Source organism: Dipodomys spectabilis, unplaced genomic scaffold (genome assembly GCF_019054845.1).
Source record: "Dipodomys spectabilis isolate Male_0828 unplaced genomic scaffold, ASM1905484v1 ptg000107l, whole genome shotgun sequence".
Lineage (NCBI taxonomy): Eukaryota > Metazoa > Chordata > Mammalia > Rodentia > Heteromyidae > Dipodomys > Dipodomys spectabilis.
Window position 1 is genome coordinate 6,736,796 of NW_024870784.1, and position 20,878 is coordinate 6,757,673.

A 20,878-nucleotide genomic window follows, 5' to 3' on the forward strand; every position below is an offset into this window, starting at 1 on the left:
ATACTCCCAAGACGCCGAGCAGGGTGGCAGAGAGGTGCCCACCTCTGCCCCTCCTCCACCAGCACTGGTGTCTGCCACCATGAGCCAATGGGACCACAAGAAGAGACCCACAGGACCCCGATGCCGGCATGGGCTTCAGTCAGTCTGGGGGACACGGAAGCCAGGGTGAGCCTCCTGCAGGCGTCTATGGAGGGTCACGTCCCCCGGAAAGCAGGGCCAGGCAGGGGTCTGCCATCCTCACTCGGCTGGACAGATGCTCCAACCAGCACCCACCTGGGCCCCACCAGGCTGCAGCCTGCATGCCAGCAGCAGCAGCATGCCAGCAGCAGCAGCCCGGCTCTACCCGCCACACACAACGCAAAGACTCCAGAATGCTGGCAACATGTTCTCTTTATTCAGCGTACGGCAGACAGGAGCTGTGGTGACAGCGCGGGACAAGTATGTTTCCTCTGTGATGAGGTGCTGACCCCAGCGAAGGCACACATGCGGGGTGGCCTGCGCCTGGGGTAGAGCTCCTGCCCCCGGTGCAACCCCAGCATGGCCTCCCCTTACCATGAGCTGGGGGGCTGGGGGAGGAGAGGGGCCACAGGTGGAGCGGCTCAGGACTCGCACTGGGCAATGACACACATCCTCATCTCGAGTGGGAACCAGGATGTGTAGGACCGCGCCCCGACCAACCCACATGCTTCTCATCTGTGCCCAGCCTCCCGCCTTTCTTCTTCCAGTGTTCTGCAGACCTTGGAAGTTCAGAGCCAATCACAGTACAGAGGTCACGTGTCCACTGTGCGCGCTCTGCCCAGAAAGGATGAAGTTTCAAAGGCCCTAAGCAGGTGAGCTTCATAAAGACATCCAAAGTCAGGGTTCAGGAGCCCCAGTTAGTAAGAGGAAATCCAGGCCCTAATTATGGCCTCTGCCCCATGCATCCCTGAGTCCCTGGGGGCTGGCCTCGGTGAGGTAGGCCGTCTGCCAGGGCCAAGGGGTGAGTGCAGCATTTGAGGGGCTCAGCAGGGGTGGAGGAGGCCTGCAGCCGAGCTGGGTGTCCCCTCGGGGAACGACCCGAGGAGCCATGGGCCATGGGCCCCTCTGCACCACCGCCTGCTCTCAGGATTCTACCTGAGCCCTCAGCACCCCCAGGGGGAAGGAAACGCATGTGCTCACGCCTGTCAACCTTGCTACTCAGGAGGCTGCAATCCCAGGATCATCGTTTGAAGCCAGCCTGAACAGGAAAATCTGTGAGACTCTTCCATTAACCAGCAAAAAGCTGGAAGTAGAAGTGTGGCTCAATGTAGGAGAGCACCAGCCTTGAGCTAAGGGACAGTGACCAAGCCCTGAGTTCAAGCCCTAGTACTGGCACAAAAAGGAGGCATTCCAATCTTTCTGTGACTGCCCATGAAGGGCTGGGCTCTCCTTCGTTTCCAGCCCCACAGAGGCTGCGAGGAAGGCTTCAAACTAGACAAGCCCCGAATGCATGTGGAGAGCCAGGCCAGGGGCCGCCGCCAGGTGGCCCTCCACCGCCTCTTCCCTCCCTCTCGGTTCAGCGCCCAGAGACGGCTTCCAAGCCCATCCCCACACAGAGACCACCTCCAAGTCCATCTCCACACGGGCTCCGCAGGAAGAGCAGCGGAGCAGGGCCCTGCGGCCCCGGTGCGAGGCCTGGACGAGCGGCCCTGAGCGGGTACAGGACGGGGACAGTACAGTCAGACAAGTGATTGTTTAATAAAAGTGAAAGGACCTTCGAATCACCTCGACAGGTCATGAGCGCGGAGCCAGTTCAGGTCAGCCCTTCTTCGCTGTGGGCGGGTGTCTGTGGAGCCCGGGGCCCGGGGATCAGCTGTTTGCCTGTTCAGACAGGGAAAGAAATGCTGTCACATCTTCAGGCCGATGAAGGCAGCGAGTGAGTGGGTGGAGGCAGGACTGGACTTGGCCCCGGTGGCCTGGGGATGCACTGGTGACCCTGCCCTCAGCCTTCTCCTCCCTTGCTCCCCACGGAGCTGCCTGCGCGGCTGCAGCCGTTCCCTGCCTCCTGCTTCTCGGGATGGCCAGGCTCCTGCTGCTAGTCCCCTGCTTAGCCGGGTGGTGAGGAGACAGCTCTGGGCCCTGCGTCATTTGAGGGACACGGTCAGGCCTTGTGCAAGGGACTTGATCCGGCCCTTCCACAGATGTGAGACTTGACCTGAACCTATCTCCCCAGGGCCCTGTCCTGGGTGAGGGCCGGGTCTGATCTGCAGACACTCAGAGGAAGTTCTATTCTGAGAAGACATGAGTAGTGGCCAGCATGGATGGGGAGGCAGGTGGGAGAAGGAGGGAAGCTGGGGGGAGGGGGAGGAAGCCGGGGAGGGAGGCAGGTGGGGGGGGGAGGGAGGCAGGTGGGATAGGGAGGAAGCTGGGGAGGGAGGCAGGGGGAGGAAGAGGGAAGCTGGTGGGAGGGGGAGGAAGCTGGGGGGGAGGGAGGCAGGTGGGGGGGAAGGAAGCTGGGGATGGAGGCAGGGGGGAGGGGGAGGGAGGCAGGTGGGATAGGGAGGAAGCTGGGGAGGGAGGCAGGTGGGGAGGAAGAAAGCTGGGGAGGGAGGCAGGTGGGGGGACTTGTTGCCTTCGCCCTCCCCTCCCTAGCCCTGGCTGCATCTGAGGTAGCACGGCCAGCCGAGCTGCTCTTGTGCTGCTGAACAGATCCCGGAAGGGCCTGCAGGGGAGCCCAGGGAGCTCTTGGCATGGGTGGGCACCATGCATGGTGCTGGAGAGGTCAGGAGAACCAGAATGCACAGTGCAGCTCTCAGAACACTGGTGTTGGTGTTTTGGTCCCCAGGAGGTGGACCCATTCGCTGAGAGGCGACCGGATCGCAGGCTCTGATCCGATCCCCACCCTGTACTCATCCACTTAGAGTCAAGGGATGAGGGACTTAGAGGAATGCCAGTGGTAAAGACTTGGGAGATGGGGCCTCGCTGAAGAAACCCTGGCTCATGCCTTTGGAGAGGACATCTTGTCCGGGCCGCTCCCTCTCTCTGCTTCCTGCCGCCATGAGGTGAGCAGCCTCTGGTTGCAAAGGCGCCCATGGCGGCCCAGCTCCCACCGCAGGCCCAGATGCCTCCTCCCTGGCGTCCAGCCTCACCACAGGGCCAAGTAATGGAGCCTCTAAAACCTCCAAGGCGGGCCTTCGTGAGTTCTCCTCCTTTAAGTTAACCTGCTCCAGTGTTCTGTCACAAGCTAAACAGCAGCTACCCGAGGACACGGGGGCGGGAGAGGGGGCAGTGACCCCTGAGGAGACACCAGGATGGGGCAGGTGACATATTCACCCCAGATCATGGGTGACTTTGCTCAGTGCCTCAGGCAGTGGGCGTGGGGCTCCGCGTCTGGGTTTGCCTGGGCCCCTTCGGGCGTGGCTCATGGAGTCTGAAACTCAGTGAGGAGGGGGTGGGCAAGTTACCCTCATCTGTCGGTAGATCCAGTCTGTGAACACCGTCACATTCCCGTACACGCCGGGCCTGTACGCCTTGGCACAGCCTGAGCCCCAGCTCGTGTCCCCAATCAGCCACCAGATTCCGTTCTTCAGTGTGACCAGCGGTCCCCCGCTGTCACCCTAGGGGACACAGAAAGCTCCTGAGAGCAGGAAATCAGCTGTGACCCCAGAAGCACAGAAGAGCTCTCTGTGTGGACGACAGCAGGAGCTGTCTCTGCCCACTGCGTGGATCGCTATCAGCCAGGGTCTACAGTATTACGGGTCCACAGACGCTTGCAGCAAATAAGAGCATGGTGGGCAGAACTCGCTTCTGCCACGCAGCTTTTCCCCTGTGAGTGACCTGCACTCGCCAGGGCTGCCCCCTCGCTAGCTTTGCTCCCCCTCTTTGATGCTGGTAAGCCCCAGAAGTTGATCAACTCGTTACCTGGCAGGAGTCGATGCCGCCCCGTAGGTACCCTGCACAGATCATGGCTGGCGTAATGAGGTTGTCGTAAACTAATTTGCTGTTACACACTGAGGGCTGGATGAGAGGTACCTTGGCGGCGTTCAGCATGTCCGAGGTCTTCCCTAAGGATGGGGGGTGTCAGCCAGCAGTTCTCAGAAGAGTGGGTGCCTCTCCCTGGCCACACTGTAAGTAGCTACATGCCTTCCTCTCTCCCTCCTCTGTCACTGAGTTATACAGCACTGGTATGAGGCTTCCCACTAAGTAGCTGGGGAAACTGGGGCACACAGCTGCCAGATTTGAATGTAGACCTCCCATTTCTTTGGGGTTTTTGGAGGGTAGGGAAAGGGAGTAGGACTAGGAGTTAAACTCAGGGTCTGGATGCTGTCCATGACCTTTTTTCTGGCTGGCACTCTCCTACTTGAACCACAGCTCCACTTCTTGGTGGTTAATTGGATACAAGAGTCTCGCGGTCTTTCCTGCCTGGGTTGGCTTTGAACTGTGACCCTCGGATCTCAGTTTCCCAAGATTATGGGTGTGAGGCACTGGTGCCCGCTGGACCTCCGTTTCTAAGCTGGGCTGGCTGCACGCGCCTCCCTGGCAGGCCGACCCAGAGCCTCACCTTTCTCAAACGTGGCGCCCCACCCAGAAATCCAGCACTGCTGTTCGGGGTCCAGCATCAGACCCGGGTTGGGCAGACACACTGGCTTCACCCTGTCTGTCTCGAGAAGAGAGGAGTGGGCGTCAGCCTCTGCGTCGGGCCTGCGGCCTGTCTTCCTGTGTTCTGCCGTACGGTCCCTGCCACCCCCTAACCAGGTAACCCGGTTCCTGGCACACCTGCCTCTGCCTGCTGCACCCTCACCATCAACCCTGGATGCCACGGTGCAGGGGGAGGGAGAAAAGGTCCTGGGCGACGGCGGGAGGCTGACAGCTCCACCGTGTGGGGCCATTTCCCAGCCTGAATACAGACACTTCCTGGGGGAGGCTGGACCCCCACGGGCCTAGACCCTTCCACTGTACATCGAGTAGAGCAGGGGCCGAATGCCAAGCTCAGGCAAACGCCTTTGTTTTAATGATGACCTCAGAGGTCTTGCTCTCAGAATGTACGTGAGCAAATGGTTGATGTCACAGAGATCTCTGGGGGTTTGGGCTGTCGAGAGCGTTGTTGACGGTCACAAGTGACACAAGACAGAGAGGCTGCTAACTGTCCCCCAGACACGGTCACCAGGCCCCCGCCGGCCTCGGGACTGGGATGAGAAGCTGCTCCCTTGATCTTCATGTGGATGGATGGAAATGTCACGCTTCACAACCAAGAACAAATATGGCCTCCTTCCTCCTTCCTCCCCTCCCCCCGCCTTGCCCTCCACTCCCCAGACGCCTGTCCAGCCAGCCCTCCTCCAGGACGGAACCGGGCCCTCCGCCGGGCACGGCACACGCGGCATTTCCGCACGCACCGCTGAGCATCAGGGGCGTCTGCAGCTTGAACAGGGCGATGTCGTTGTTCTTGCTCTTGGGGTCGTAGCTGGGGTGTGAGATCACCCGCTCCACCCGGTGGCCGTGGCCGTAGAACATGAGAGACTGTCTCAGGATGCCCGCGAACACCGTCCAGTGCCGAGGTCTGTCCAGAGGCCTGCACGACACAGACAGAGGCGGCGGCCCTCGGGTCTCAGGCCACACGCCCGGGAGACGCTGCACAGGGCTCCCGGGGGAGGTGACGCCCCACCACAGAGGGAAGTGTGGCGATGAGCTTGGCAACCCGCCCGCCCGCCCCGTCCCTCCTGAGAGCTCCCCATGCCAGAGCTTTGCCCAGCACACAGCAGGCGCTTCATCCATGCGCGGTGAGGAATAATTCTGGAGTCTAGTACCACGCAAAAGATCCCTTGTATCCAATGGAAGAACAGTTTGACCCTCAGGGCCCCGGGGGCTGGGCTTAGAGGGAGGAGAGGAAGGAAAGCCCCGAGCGGAGGGCAGTGACCCTTCACCCCCACCAGCGGGCACCGCAGTCAGGTGGCTCAGGGCTGTTGAGCGACCGGCCCAAGACCACGCGGCCAGAGAACGGCTGGTCCAGGAGGCGAGGCAGCGTCAGCTCAAGGCAGCGAGACACACCCGGGCTGTCCCCCACGGGCCAGGGCCCAAGCCCCGGGTGGGTAAGAGAGAGAGAGGGACTCGGCCCAGTCCTGTGGACACAGCCGGCGCATGCGCCGTGTGCCCTGCCCCTGCCTGGGCCCGGCCCAGTCCTGTGGACACAGCCGGCGCATGCGCCGTGTGCCCTGCCCCTGCCCGGGCCCGGCCCAGTCCTGTGGACAAAGCCGGCGCATGCGCCGTGTGCCCTGCCCCTGCCCGGGCCCGGCCCAGTCCTGTGGACACAGCCGGCGCATGCGCCGTGTGCCCTGCCCCTGCCCGGGCCCGGCCCAGTCCTGTGGACAAAGCCGGCGCATGCGCCGTGTGCCCTGCCCCTGCCTGGGTTGTGCCGTCTGGGCAGACACTCAGAGAACCTTCCTCGGGCAGCGTGAGGGCCACGTGCCCAGGAGACCCGAGGGCTCCAGACGTCCCAGGCCACAGGGCGGAGGCCACGCGCTTCTCGTGGCCTGCTCAGGGACCGATGGGCTGGGCCCCATCACTGCCCCACCATACCCAGGGCCCTGGAGCTTCCAAAGCCAGCTCAGGCCATGGGACGGAGGGGCCCTGCGGCTTCGTCCTCCCCTCTCCCCCCCCCCCCCGTGCCCCGGGCCTCCGGGGAGGCCAACGTACTTCTCCACACAGTGTGCGGCCGTGACGATCCACTCCGGGGTGATGATGGAGCCCCCGCACACGTGCACGCCCTGCACCTGCAGGCTCACCTGCCACGGCCACTGCTCCAGGCTGGCGGCCCACCCGCCCACGATCCTGCTCTGCCGGCTCACGGAGGACACGCCGCACTCTGCGGGGACAGCACGCGCGCTGGCAGCGGCCCCGCCGCCCCGGAGGGGGGGACAGGGGCGCCCAGGGTCCCACCAGCCACAGCTGGGCCCCACGGCTCAGGGGAGGGGATGTGTCGGGGGCCCTGGGGGTGGTGGGGTCTCCACGCCAAGAGGGCAGGGGTGGGGTAGGAAGGCCTCGGTGCCTGAGCTGCTCACAGCCCCAAGACTCTAGGGCAAAGGAAACGAATATAAGTAGGGCTGGAAGAAGGTGAGGGGTAGCAAGGTGAATGAGACAAGGAGGGGGCACGAGGGCAGGAGGGAGAGGAGGGGTGGGGAGAGGAGGGGCGGGGAGAGGAGGGCAGGGGGGAGGAGAGGGGGGACGGCAGGAGGGAGGGGAGAGCAGGGCAGGAGGGAGGGGAGAGGAGGGCAGGAGGGAGGAGAGGAGGGGAGAGGAGGGCAGGAGGGAGGAGAGAGGAGGGGAGAGGAGGGCAGGAGGGAGGGGAGAGGAGGGCAGGAGGGAGGAGAGGAGGGGAGAGGAGGGCAGGAGGGAGGAGAGAGGAGGGGAGAGGAGGGCAGGAGGGAGGAGAGAGGAGGGGAGAGGAGGGCAGGAGGGAGGGGAGAGGCGGGAGGGGAGAGGAGGGCTGGGGCCGGGTGGCGCCAGTGTTCTATCCTGGAGCACAGTCCTGAGCCCCCAGAGGAAGGCAGGGACTGCGGCCTTGGTCCCAGCTCAGGCGGGGCAGGAGCAGGCAGGGGCAGCAGCTCTTGGGAGGGGACTAGGGAGGCTTCGCTGGCATAAGCCAGCTCCCTAAGGGGGGCTCCAGAGAGCAGGAATGCAGCATGGGGGCCCCTGGCACCCTGGGGCGGCCCAGGCTGTGTCTGTCATGGGGCCTCTGGGCGAGCACCTGCCTCCTGGCGCACTGTGTCTGTGTGGGCCATGGGCAGGGCTGTGGTGACCTTTCATGGGTCCCTGCTTGCCTCCCGGGGATCCTCCCATCCCCTGGGGCAGACAAAGGCCACAGGATAGCTACTTGGGACCTGCAGAGACTGGGCTGCAGGAAGCCGCAGTGTGCTAGTCTCTGCCCTTCCCATGCGAGATGAGCCCCCTGCTCTGCTGGCCTGCCGGCCCACAGGGCCACACTTATAGACAGTTGAGGGACCAGAGACTCAGAGACGGGGTTCCCCAATGTCAGTCGCGGTGCTGGCTTCCCCGGGGAGGAGCAAAGAGCACACTTGGACTCTGAGCTCTCTTTCCTGGGGGGGGGGAGGGGGAGGGTCCTGGTAGCTACTGACTGCTACGCGGTCGTTCATGTCACAGCTCTGTAGCTGGGGACAACCCCCCCCACACACACACAGATCTTGGGGTTCCCTCCCTGACCTTTCACTTCCTGAGAAGGAACCCTCCTGGTTAGACCTCCAGCTCGGGTGGCACAAAGCATAGGGCCCATGGGTTTCCCTGAGCTTCCGGCCTCCAGGGGAAGCTGAGGCACTCAAAGAAAACCCAAATGGAGCTCCTGGCAGGGAGCAACGGCCTCCGGGGAGATCTCTGCCTGTCCCCCTGTGTCCTGCCCTGGCCACCTACCCAGATTCCCAGGGGAGCCCTTGTCCGGAGCCATGCAGTGATCCTCGTGGGACCACCATGGGGAGGCCGGAAGCCCTCACCTATGCACCGCAGGGAGACCACCATCCGCGAGGAGCAGCTGTCGCTGGAAAGGAAGAGCAAGGAGGCTCGTCACCAGTCCGCGAAGAGACAAAGAGGCACCTGGCTCCCAAACACTGGGGGGGGGGGGAGGTGGACAGTGCCAGAGACCGCACCCGAGCCCCAGCACCAAGTTCAAATCCCAGCTCTGTGGTCTTGAGCAAGTTACATAACCTTATCTCTTCCTGCTTCCCCTTTGGGTAAATATGATCATGATGCAGATGACCAGCCCCGATCTGACCTTCCCAAGCACTGCAACCGTGAAGCCACAGGCGGAGCAGCCATGTCTGACCCCAGCCGGAAGGTGGCAATCCACGTTTGTTTGTCTGAAAACATCTGACGTCACCTGCCGGCTTTGTGCACAAGGCGACCCAACACACAGGCGAGCCTCGTGCTGGACTTGCTCCAGCGGCCGCTGTCTCGCTGTGCGTGTTCAAACAACACCCGAAACTGGAACCATGCCCCCGTCCCAAGCATCTCAGACCCCAAGCGGCTCAATGACGGCCCGCTCACGGGGATCGTCTTCGTTCCATTCTCATAATTTAAAACCATCCTCTCGGCTGGGCAGGGTGGGACATAAGCACTCCGGAGGCTTGAAGCAGGAGGATCAAAAGTTGGAGGACTGCCTCAGCCACACAGAAAGGAGGTCCACCTCAGCTGCACAGAAAAGCTACATCTCGAATCACGATCCCTCCCCACACACACAGAGGCAAATTATCCGCAAATACAAGGGAATGGTTTGGAAAGTTTTGCTTTTTGTGTGTCAGCTTTACATGTGTAGTCTCGGAGGCAAGAAGACACAGCATAACGTATTTTGCCTGGGAAGAAAAAGTTGAGTCATTCGCTTGGGCCTGGAACTCCCCAGGTATGAGTGAAACAGCAGTAAACGGTGTGCTGCGATCTGTAGGGGAGCCCTCAACACAGAGACCCGAGGCCCACAATCCATGGACCACCAGCCGTGAGCTCTGCGGCACTAGACCATGACAGGAATGGAGGCAGAGCACACGAGCCCCCGAGGGCCACCACCACCTCTGAACAACTCAACGGGGCCTCACCTACCTACCAAACAACATGGCCATCTGCAAAATAATCTGCTGAGTCTTCACCAATCACAGCTTGAGCTGGCTCCATTCTTAGAACAACAAAAACCTAAGGCAGCCAATCACAAAATCCCCTCACCTGAGTGTCCAGTGGAAGCAAAGCCCTGCCCTTAGGACCCTCCCACATCACCCACACAAACCTGGGTCCTATGAGAAGACCTAGTACTTCCTGAAGCCTCTCCCTGGGGTGCCCAGCCCCCAGCCTGGCATCATAGTAACTACAGGGTGCTGGAGGAGGATGGGTCATTCAAAAGCACTTTCCTGTGGAGGAGCACAATGCCTAAGAGTCCTGAGACTCTCAGGGCCCAGCCCCCCACATCCTCCTCATCTGGGAAGCGCAGCCCAGCCGGGGGCTGTGCCTGGCAGGAAAGGGCCACTCAGACTCCCACCCACCCCCACGCCGCGCAGACAGCCGTGACATTCTAGACAATGACCTTCTCTTCTTCCCTGAAAGCTACCTGCCACCTTGGGAGTTGTTCCTGAGGCTCTGGCCAAGGCTAGCAGCCTGCTCTGCCCACCCCCCCCCCAGCCTGGCTCCCGTCCTGACTCCCCGATTTTGTCTGGGCTGTCCCTGTGAGGGACAAAGAGCCACTCAGCTGGCATAAAGGGCCCATGACTGAGGTTCACCTGCTGGCTGGCTGGCACACCTGGCCAGCCCTGGGCACCCACCGGCCGCACCCCCACCCAGTCCCAAGTGCGGAAGTCAAAGCTCCAGACACCTCAACCAGAGACACCAGGCCTGCGAACACACTCCCTCCCCACTGGGAGAGGGGGGCCCTGTATCAGAGCTCGGCTCCTGGGACCCAGAAGGAGGAAAGCTTGTGTGAGAAGAGGAAGAGATGCACAGCTTTCAGATCAAAATCACTGGAGAAGAATAACCATCCTGCACACCTTTTAAACAGGTGCAAATAAGAGGGGCAGTCCCCGCTCCCCCCCCCCATCAGTCATGTGGCCCGTGACTTGAATTCATGCCCAGCCACTGGACACACTGTGCCCTTCCTGGTCACAAATCAGCTTCCAGGCTCAGGGATGTCTGACTAGCTGATCTAGCCATTCATGCCCAAGGCAGGATGCAGCCTAGGGTCCTTGCCAGAGCCTGGACTGGGCTGTGATGTTTGGATCCTCTATCTCCCCAAAACACAAGCAAAGAAAACCTCTTTTCCCTATAAAGTAGTCTGCCTCCGACATTTCATTACAGTAACAGTAAGCTGACCGACACATACAGCCTGGCCCAGGAGGGCTCATCTAGTATCTGGAGAATGAAAAAGCATAAAGCCAAGCCTCAGTTTTACAAGGTTACAAATTACCAAAGGTCACAGATGAAATGATCGATAAACCTCGGCCTCTTCCTGAGGATGCCAGGCTGGCTAGATTCTCATCTCTACCAGCACCAAACACACCCCAAGCCAGCACACGGGTTCTGGAGCTCAGCGTAGGACAGGGAGGCCTGGGGGCAGGATCTCCTGGTTCTTTGCATTATGGAATTCCGCCCTGGGGACAGAAGATCAGCAGGGTACCTGTGGTAGAGTCTCTTGTAGAGGTCGATGTTGCCTGCACTTATGTTCAGCTTCATGAAGCTCGTGGCGCCGCTGTCATCCTGTACCCCTTGGCTAGAATAAAAACTGCTCCTAAAAGACAGGAGATCAGGATTCAGAGCATGGTTCACATGCAAGCACTCACAAACCCTACGCTAAGTCATCAAAACCCCTCTCCGGTGATGTCCAGAATAAGAAGGATCATGTGAGCATTCTGGAAGACAAATTCTCACCATGCATCCTTGTCTTATAACCTTTGCTATAATCCAGTAATCTTGAGGGGTGAAGTAAAAGTCCTCCATCCATCCTGCTTCTGATCCAGTGTGGTTAACACAAAGATAAGAAACAGGCTGCATGAGCATACTTCATTTAACCATACGTGCGGCTGTGAAAATGCCCCTATCGGGCTGGCATGGGGCACTTGCTGTAAGATTTTCGGGGACAGAGTAGGGGTAGAAGTCCTCAGCAGACCCCTGGCGAGAGTGTGAGACCCTCCTTGAAAACTTATCAAAAGCAACAAGGGCTGGGAGTATGGTTTGAGAGCTGGGCTGTCTGCCTAGCAGGGCGCGAGGCCCCGTACCCCCCAGACTACACACACGATGCCCCCAGGCTCCCAGGCTGCACGGGACGCTGCTGGATGGTGGAATTGGGCCATCAAAGGCTGGCATTTTGAAGCTTCTCACTAGCTAGGATGCCAACTTTCTCATCCAATAGTAATTCACCTTGAAAACTGCCACCCCCCGAGCACCCTAAAACCACAGAGACCCACACGGAGACACCCCAAAGGAGACAGGCAATATATCCCACAGCCCCCTCCCCCAGGCACGGGGCGCAGCCAGGGCCCTCCCCTCCTCTGCAGGGCGATAGCGTCCATGTCCCCAATCGAGAGCAATAAGAGGTGGGAGGGAGACCTTTAGGAAGCGGCTGGGTCCGGCGCTCTATCCTCTGTGGATCAATGCCATTCTCTAAGGGGTGGGTTCTCTTAAAAGCAGGTTGTGACAAAGCAGGTCCAGCTTCCTTTGTCCCTCCTGCTCATTTGCTTTCCTGCTTCTCTGCCCTGAGCTGAAGCTACACAAGGCCTTTGTCAGATCCCAGCACCGTGCGCCTAATCTTGCCAGCCTCCCGAGCCAAAACAAACCCGAGTTCTTTACAGGTGTTCCGGTCTCAGGGGTTTGCTACAGCTACAGAACAGAGCTCAGGGGAGCGCTGCACTGACTGGCCACAGATCACTTCCCCTGGCCATGGTGTGCAGGAGGGAATGTCTGCTTTTTGTGTGTTGGGTTGGTTTCTGGTGGTGCTGGGGTTTGAACTCAGGGCCTCTCACTTGGCAAGTAAGTAGACTATCGCTGGAGCCACACTGCTTCCAGTCCTATTGCTTTTAGTTGTTTTTTTGGACAGGGTCTCACTCTTTTGCCCAGAGCCAGTCGTGCGTCTGTGACCCTCCTACCTCTGCCTGCCACGCAGCGGGGGTGACAGTGTGAACTGGCACGCCTGGCCCCAGGAATTTCTTAAGTATAATTCTGAGGGTCGCTTCTCTCCCCTTCAATGCCCCACAGGAAGGCAATGAGCAAAGACTCAGCCTGAGCTTAGAAGCTCATGGGCCAAGGGCCCCCCTCAGCCCCCAGGTTATACCCCCGAGGGAGGATGTTCCCAGGGAATCAGGGAGCAGAGGGCCAGGGTGGCAGTGACCCTGGAAGAGGGCAGGGTGGCAGGGGAGGGGGCAGAATGGTGGGGAGGGGGGGACACACAAGGCTCTGGGAGACACCTACGTCTGACTGCCATGAGCCAACACGGCCTCCAGGGGGCGCGGTACTCACTGATAGCCCATGTCCCTGCAGGCCGCCCGGGCGTAGGTGCTGGTCCAGTCGTCTTGGCACACAGGGTACCAGGACTTCCTCTGGGACGAGTAGACCTGAAGGAGGAAGTTTGGTCCGTAGAGGCGAACTGCATGACAAGCAAGATTCCTGGTGAGTTTCGGGCCGTGGTCCCCACTGCTGGGGGAACCCCGCGACTCCCGGCCCTGTGTCACGCAGAGGCCCCGCAGCCACAGCCTGCTGCTGCTGCGGAGCACTACGCGGGGCGCCGAGCGTGGACGCTTCCAGCACGCTGTGCGCCGATGGCGCGGTGCCAGCCTCGCACACGAGGCCGAGGGGAGGAAGCCACGCGGAGGCCCACACATGGCCCGAGTCCACACTTACGAGAAAATCTAAGAAGGCGGGAAGGGGCATGGGGTCCCTTGGGGGGGGAACAGAAGATGGAGGGGGGGCGTGGAAGCCTGTGCCCGCCACTGCATGCGGCCGCCACCCGTGCATCTGGGGTGCGGACAGGACAGCCTGCCGGGCTGGTTTAACACTGACTAGGGCAATGGCGCAGAAGCTGCCCCTAGAATCCCCCGGGCATGATCAATGATCAGGACTCAGTCATTCACACGCGGGACACGGACGGAGGACGCTCGGGGAGGAACACGCAGGCGCAACACCCCGCCTCTGACCATATAAAATCATCTTAATCAAAACGAACTCCAGGAAATGGAAACAAGAGGTCTTTTCTTTTTCTCTTGTTTGTCCATTTATCTATCTCTGGGTAGGAGAGAGGACAGGTAAGGAGGACACGGAATGGAGGGACAAAGGGTGAACAATGCAGCAGTGGTACTCACTAGACACTCTGCTGAAAAGGAACTATACAACTTGTGAATGGGGGGAGGGGGGTGGGGAGAGAGAGAGGGCAGGGGTGACACTGTCCAAGAAGAAATGTATCAGACCGGACTCACGGAACTGTGACCCCTCTGTACATCACTGTTTTTGTGTGTTTTTTGTTGTAAAAATGCTGTGCAGAGGGGACACAGTTACATGAGCAAGGTACTGAGTACATTTCCTATTGAGCATGGTTGCCTTTGTTTCCCCCACCATCCCTTCCCTCCACCTCCACAACTCCCCCTGCCCCCATCCAAGTTGTACATCACTTTTAGAATAAAAATTAAAGATTTAAAAATAAAATAAATTTTGGGGGGTCCAGTCATGGGGCCTGAACTCTGGGCCTGGGCGCTGTCCCTCAGCTCTTCAGCTCAAGGCCAGCGCTCTACCACTTGAGCCACAGTGCCACTTCTGGCTTTTTTTTTTTTTTTGCTTATGTGGTGCTGAGGAGTCGAACCCAGGGCCTCATGCATGCAAGGCAAGCGCTCTACCACTGAGCCACCTTCCCAGCCCTAAAATAAATTTTTATAAAAAGAATGAATAAGGTGCCAGGCGCTGGTGGCTCATACCTGCCATCCCAGCTGCTCAAGAGGCTGCATCCAGAGATTGCAGCTCAAAGCCAGTGGAGATAGGAAAGGCCATGAGACGTTTATCTCCAATTAGATAACAAAAGGCTGCAAGCAGGGCTGTGGCTCATGGGGTAGAGCGCTGGCCGCGGAGCTGTGGCTCACAGGGTAGAGCACTGGCCGTGAGCACTCTAGGACAGCGTCAGTACTGGCACCCATAAATAAATCACTAAATAATCACAAGTTGTGAGGGCACCTGGGTCTGAGCATAAACACTCCTACATGGTGTGCTGAGTTCTGTGGGAAGACGAAAGGTAAACTGAGGCCCCCCACCCCCCACGCCACACGCTGGGGCTGAGGGCGCCCAGTGCCCTGGCAAGGACGGAACCCACATAACCTGTGGGGCCTGGCCACGTGTTACTGGACGGAGCGGCCTCTGTCCTGCAGATGGACCACGGGGCTGGACCACGGGGGCTGGACCATGGGGATGGGGACTGACTCCCAGTTGAGGGAAATGAGACCCCGAGGAACTCCAAACGCAGACCAGTGTGGGAGAAGCAGGCTGGGACGGCAATGCACTATGGGGTTCCAACCACTGAACATTCTGGAAAAGACAAAACTCTGGAGACAGTAGACAAGCCAGTGGCCGCTGGGGGCTGCGGGGCAGGGTGGGGCAGACAGAGCCAGAGCACAGAGGTTCCGTGCAGCGGAGGGGGACCTACGGCGTGCAGCGGAGGGGGACCTACGGCGTAAGCCTCGGCAAAAACCCATCGAACGTGCCAGCAGAGGGAGGGCAGAGCCCCAGAGCCTGGGGCCATCTGGCTTCCCCCAAGGTCACCTTCAGAGATGACTAGAAAGTAGAGAAACGCAAAAGCTACGAGGAGAGAGTGCCTCACACCTGTTAGACGACCAGTCTAAAAAGATGTGAGCCAGAGGCTGGTGTGCGCACCCGTAACCTGGTTACTTTGGAGACTGCGAAAGGTGGATTGTGGTTGGAGGCCAGCCCAGTGCGTGAGCTTCATCAACGCCTCCCTCCCCACAACGCAGTGGCAGGACCTGCCACCTCACTCGGGGCTCAGGAGAAGCTGAGATCTGGGGGATCATTGCTCTAAGCTACCCTGAGCAGATAAGTCCAAGAGACTCCATCTCCAGGGAAGAGGCTGGGTGCCGTGAGGTGCTGCTCTCGTGCCAGCATAGCCGGGAAACTCGAAACGAGTGAATTGTGACTCAGACATGCGCCAGACGCAAGAAGACACGAGCTCAAAAAACACCAGTGCAGGACAAAGAAAAAAGGGCTGGAAATGCAGCTCCCTGGTAGAGCGCCTGCCTAGCAAGGGGAAAGCCCCGAGTGCGAGTCAAAAAAGGGAAAGGCGCACACGCAGCACTTACATCCCAAGGGAGGAAAGCGAGCTGGACAGCGAGGGTGGAAAAGTGAGAGGCGCGCGTCACAACAGAAGTTCTGAAGATCAACCTAAGAGCACACCAGCAGACGCGAGGACACACCCGAGCCCCAGTCAGACAACGCGACGCCCTGGCCACACAGAAGAGCACACCGCACCTGGGCCTCGCGCTCACTCTCGCACTGTCACCCTTGAGGCAGAGGCCGTGGCCACCGGACACCTGGGGGGCGTGCTTGGAGAGATGCTAGCTGGGGACACAAATTCAATCAGATGAGCGGGGCCTGGGGTCTCCAGAGAGACAGGGTGACACACGCACACGCATGCGCACATGTGCACAGAGCGCTTGAAAGCCACCAAAAGGACCGATGGTAAAATTCTCCCGCCACAAGCAGGTGAGTGCCGCGCCCGGAAGGCTGCACCCGCGCCGAGAACCAGCTCCGCGCGAGGCTTTACCTGTCACCTAAAAATAAGACACTGAAAGCCGGGCGCCTAGGGCTCACGCCTGAGAGCCGCTGAGGAGGCTGAGATCTGAGGATCGAGGTTTGAAGCCGGGGAGGCAGGAAAGCCACCAAATCATCACCAAAATAGCCCTAACAGGAGGGTGCAGCTCAAGTGGTAGAGTGCTAGCCTGGAGCAGAAGAGACGTGAAGAACAGTACCCCAGCCCTGAGTTCAAGCCCCAGGGCGGGCACAAAGATAGATAGATAGATAGATAGACAGACAGACAGACAGATGGTAGACAGACTGACGGGAGAACTGTAGATTCCCCGTCCCGGGACTCTCGGCAGGCCCCTGTGGCAGTCAGGAGGACATGTTGGTCTGCCTCTCCCACCGTGCTGTGTGACCCTCTGGGCCGTGTGTGACCCCTGTGTGACCCCGTCCCCGCAGCCCCACTCACCGCAGCGGTTCTCGTCCTCCCCGTTGGGGCAGTGGGACACCCCGTCGCACCACAGGGCGGCGCTGACGCAGGTCCCCGAGCTTCCGCACTCCACCCCCGAGACGCACCGGTTGTCCACTGGCAAGGAGAGGGCAGGCGCTGAACCCCACACCACCCCGGGGCCCCAGGGGGCCGCCACCCGTCCTGGAGCTGGGGTGCAGGAGGGAGCACCCCTCTTTTGTCCGCTGAGGAAGGGGTGTGGCTCTGCCCCCATGCACTGCCCGCACCGTGGGGTGGGCTGGTGTGGGGGGTCACCGCCGTGGGCTCGCTGCTTCCTGGGGCCTCGGGGTGCCAGGCACCGCCCAGGCAGAGGACAGAGGCCCCAGAACCACGTTCTGTGCTGGCACCGGGAGGGAGGGGCCTGCCTGCCCAAGGCTGCCACCAAGGCTGTGCAGAGATGGGGGGGCAGGGAGGGGGCAGGGGAGTAGGTTACCCCAAGACAGGGCAGGTCACACAGCGCCATGCCACGCATGCCCTGAGCACCAGGGAAATCCCGCACGCTCACCTCCTGTGCCCCCACCACGGGAAGAGCCCGCGGCCCCACTGGCTAAGAGGACACACAGGGAGGGCGGGGAGGGGGCGATGGGAGACCACGATGCCCACATGGCCACAGAGGACGCGGGAGAGAAGGGGACACAAGGGGAGAGAGGAGAGGAAAAGGGGGGGGCAGATGGGAGGGAAGGGGAGAGAGGGAGAGGAGGGGACGGAAGGGAGGGAAGGGAGAGAGGGAGAGGAGGGGACGGAAGGGAGGGAAGGGGAGAGAGGGAGAGGAGGGGACGGAAGGGAGGGAAGGGGGGAGAGGGAGAGGAGGGGACGGAAGGGAGGGAAGGGGAGAGAGGGAGAGGAGGGGACGGAAGGGAGGGAAGGGGGGAGAGGGAGAGGAGGGGACGGAAGGGAGGGAAGGGGAGAGAGGGAGAGGAGGGGACGGAAGGGAGGGAAGGGGGGAGAGGGAGAGGAGGGGACGGAAGGGAGGGAAGGGGGGAGAGGGAGAGGAGGGGACGGAAGGGAGGGAAGGGGAGAGAGGGAGAGGAGGGGACGGAAGGGAGGGAAGGGGGGAGAGGGAGAGGAGGGGACAGAAGGGAGGGAAGGGGAGAGAGGGGAGAAGGGATGGTTGGTCTATGGGGAGGGCCCCACTTAGGGGGTGGGGTCACGTGGGGGGATGGGGGAACCCCACACTTACAAAACCTCCAGAGCAGGCCGGCGGCCAGCGCAGCACCCACCAGGACCGCCACCAGGGCCAGGGTGACGCACAGCGCTTTCTTTGTCTCTAGGAAGAGGAGGAGAATGGCCCTGTCAGCCGGGGAAGGACGATGGGCTCGCTCTCAGAGGACAGAGCCCAGCTGGCCGCAGGTTCACTCCACACCCCGGCTGGGAACCCCAGTCAGAAGAGAAGGCACCGAGCGCACCGGCCGCTTGGCCTGGTCTTGGCCACCGTCTGGCGGGGTGGAATCGCCTAATGAAAGTGGACTCCACTGCCAGTACCTGGGCGTGCGTGGAGCTCTGGCTCTGGGAGCAGTGGGCCTGGAGTGACAGGCAGCCTCAGGACGCCAGTTCTGTGCGTGTGTGTGCGCGCGCGCGTATGTGTGTGCGCGTGTGCGTGCATGTGTGTGTGTGCGTGAGCGTGTGTGTGCGTGCGTGTGCACACGTGTGTGTGTGTGTGTGTGCTGGACTTGAACTCGGGGCCTGGGCACCATTCCTTAGCTTTTCCGTTCAAGGCTCTAGCCATAGCTCTACTTCCAGCTTTTTTGGCAGTTAACTAGAGATAAGAGTCTCATGGACTTTCCTGCTCAGGCTGGCTTTCAACTGAGATCCTCAGATCTCAGCCTCCTGTGTAGATGGTATTTACAGGTGTGAGCACCAGCGCTCAACAATAGTTCTATTTTGGCTTGTATATTCTTCTCGTGGTGCTGGGTTCAAACTCAAGTCCTCACACCTGCTAGGCGAGCACCCTGCCTCTGAGTTACACCTGTTATATACATCCGAATGTGCCTCTGAGTTACATCTGTTATATACTTCCGAATGTGCATCTGAGTTACACCAGTTATATACTTCCGAATGTGCATCTGAACTTGAGGGAATTGTCAGGCTTTTTAAAAAAAATTTTTTAACAAAAGCAGAAAGCCAAAACTCTCAAAACCAAGTTCATCAGAGTTGAACTCTTTAAAAAAAAAAAATGTTATCAGGGCAGAGTGTGGTGGCACACACACATAATCCCAGCTACCTGAGGGGCAGAGGCAGGAGGCTAGGGACCGGAGGCTGGCTCCCGGGCAGAGCTAACAGGGAAGCCTATCTGAAAAGCAAACAAAAAGCCAATGGGGTGGGGAGGAGGAGGCTGAGTGGAGGGCACCTGCCTATCAGCTCAGTGCTAGGCTGAGCTGTCCTCGTGATTGGCTATTAACACTTCCATAAATTCAATGAAGCATATAACTCCAGGTGCGCTGCAGCCCCGGGTGGCCAGCGGACTAGCACTCTGGACTGGGAAACCCCCAGAGAAAACTCCAATTGCTGCCCAGAGTCCTGCGGGGCAAGGCCAGCCAGGGAGCCACGGCCTAAGGAGCATCGAGCTCCCGGTGAGGCCAGAACAACAAAATAAAGTCACGTGAAGGACGAAACAATCCGGCCAAGGATAAATGAGTTGGAGGACGTCACAGGTTTTTTGCCAGCCCAAAGCATCAGGTCTGGCCTGGCTGCTCAGAGCTGAAGCCGGAAGACGCACCCCAAGCCGTGGTTCGGGCGGTAAAGCACCTGCACGCATGAGGCTGCGGAGCTGAATTCTCAGGAAGGGTTCGGGTGATGGAGGTGGACAGGCCGGAGTCCCAGGGCTCCAAGCCTCACCTCTCAACGTGTCTCCACTCCTGGTGACGTCTACAACTGCTCTCAAATCACTCTCCTGCCCGCGGGCACTCCCAGGGGAGATGGAGCCTGACCCTGGGGCCTCTGCTCCCAGCCCGGGCTGCCAGGGGAGACCACAGCCACTGAACCATGGCCAGGAGAGACTTCACCAAAGCTCAGCTGGGGGTGGGGGGTTGGCGCGGTGTCCCGGGCAGCAGGACACAGCCCTCGAGAGGCGGCTGGGAGGAATTCCAAGCGGCCTCTTTGCGCCATACCAAGGGCACTTCTCTCCAGGAACGCTTTGCTCCTGGGGCAACTCTTCTGCATGCCATTTTATGTGTGATCAACTAAGGAGGCTCGGAGGCAAGCACCTGCCCGCATGCTGGAGGCCGGAGCCCGCAGTGCCCCAATACCTCGCCTGCTGAGTTCAGGCCCACTTCACCTCACTGGGGGCAGGGGGGGCGGGGTGGAGGGGGACAGGCATCTGTGGTGCTGGTACTAGGTGCTTGAACTCAGGACCTAGGTGCTGTCCCTGAGCTTTGGTGCTACATTTGAACCACACTTCCACTATCTGTTTTATTCTAGTTAATTGGAGATCAGAGTTTCATGGACTTTCCTGGCTGAGCAGGCTTTGAACTCTGAGGCTCAGATCTCAACCTCCTGAGAGGCTGAGGTTAGAGGCGTGAGCTGCCAGCACTGGGTTCTTAGAGTAAGTGGAGAGGAGGACATCCTCTCTCCTCTGTCCTGAGACCTGACGTGGCCCTGGGGAGCTGTGTGGAGGGCTGGCACAGGCCGCCGCTCCTCCGTCTGGCCGGGTGTGGTTCACCAAGTCCTCTAGTGGCTCTTGGCCCTCTGCCCCCCAGGACTGGAGAATCTGAGTGTGGCAGATGCAGGTGTCAGAGGTCCAAGCCTGGCCGGTCAAATGAAACATCTCCAGAGCTTGCTAGAGCAAATGGACTAAAAGCAAAAACCAACCACCACTTACATTCTAGTGGGGGACTTCTGAAATGATAGCTTGGAGAATAGTTTCAAAGCTAAAGTTTATACTTGCCCAATTTAAGGAGAGAGAAGGAAGAGGGGGAGGAGGAGGAAGAGGAGGAGGAGGAGGAAGCAGAGGAGGAGGAGGAAGAGGAGCAGGAGGAGGAAGGAGGAGGAAGAGGAGGAGGAGGAGGAGGAGGGGGAGGAGGAGGAGGAAGCAGAGGAGGAAAAGGAGGAGGAAGAGGAGCAGGAGGAGGAGAAAGGAGGAAGAGGGGGAGGAGGAAGGAGGAGGAGGAGGAGGGGGAGCAGGAGGAGGAAGAGGAGGAGGAAGAGGAGGAGGAGGAA

At 60.0% G+C, this 20,878-nt stretch overlaps 1 protein-coding gene across 1 annotated transcript in view; it reads right to left on the reverse strand.

Moving 5' to 3' along the window:
* Window positions 1-1,697: 1,697 nt before the first annotated feature.
* Tmprss2 (transmembrane serine protease 2) overlaps window positions 1,698-20,878 on the reverse strand; it is a 32,913-nt gene continuing 13,732 nt past the window's right edge. Inside the window, exons 4-14 of the mRNA XM_042687356.1 lie at window positions 17,904-17,990; window positions 16,685-16,801; window positions 12,946-13,072; window positions 11,111-11,221; window positions 8,457-8,500; window positions 6,649-6,817; window positions 5,352-5,527; window positions 4,520-4,615; window positions 3,880-4,022; window positions 3,423-3,575; window positions 1,698-1,839 (exon numbers count right to left, since the gene is read on the reverse strand). Of these exons, the coding sequence (XP_042543290.1) occupies window positions 1,828-1,839; window positions 3,423-3,575; window positions 3,880-4,022; window positions 4,520-4,615; window positions 5,352-5,527; window positions 6,649-6,817; window positions 8,457-8,500; window positions 11,111-11,221; window positions 12,946-13,072; window positions 16,685-16,801; window positions 17,904-17,990 (1,235 nt within the window). The 3' untranslated portion in view covers window positions 1,698-1,827. The remainder of the gene's footprint in view (window positions 1,840-3,422; window positions 3,576-3,879; window positions 4,023-4,519; window positions 4,616-5,351; window positions 5,528-6,648; window positions 6,818-8,456; window positions 8,501-11,110; window positions 11,222-12,945; window positions 13,073-16,684; window positions 16,802-17,903; window positions 17,991-20,878) is intronic.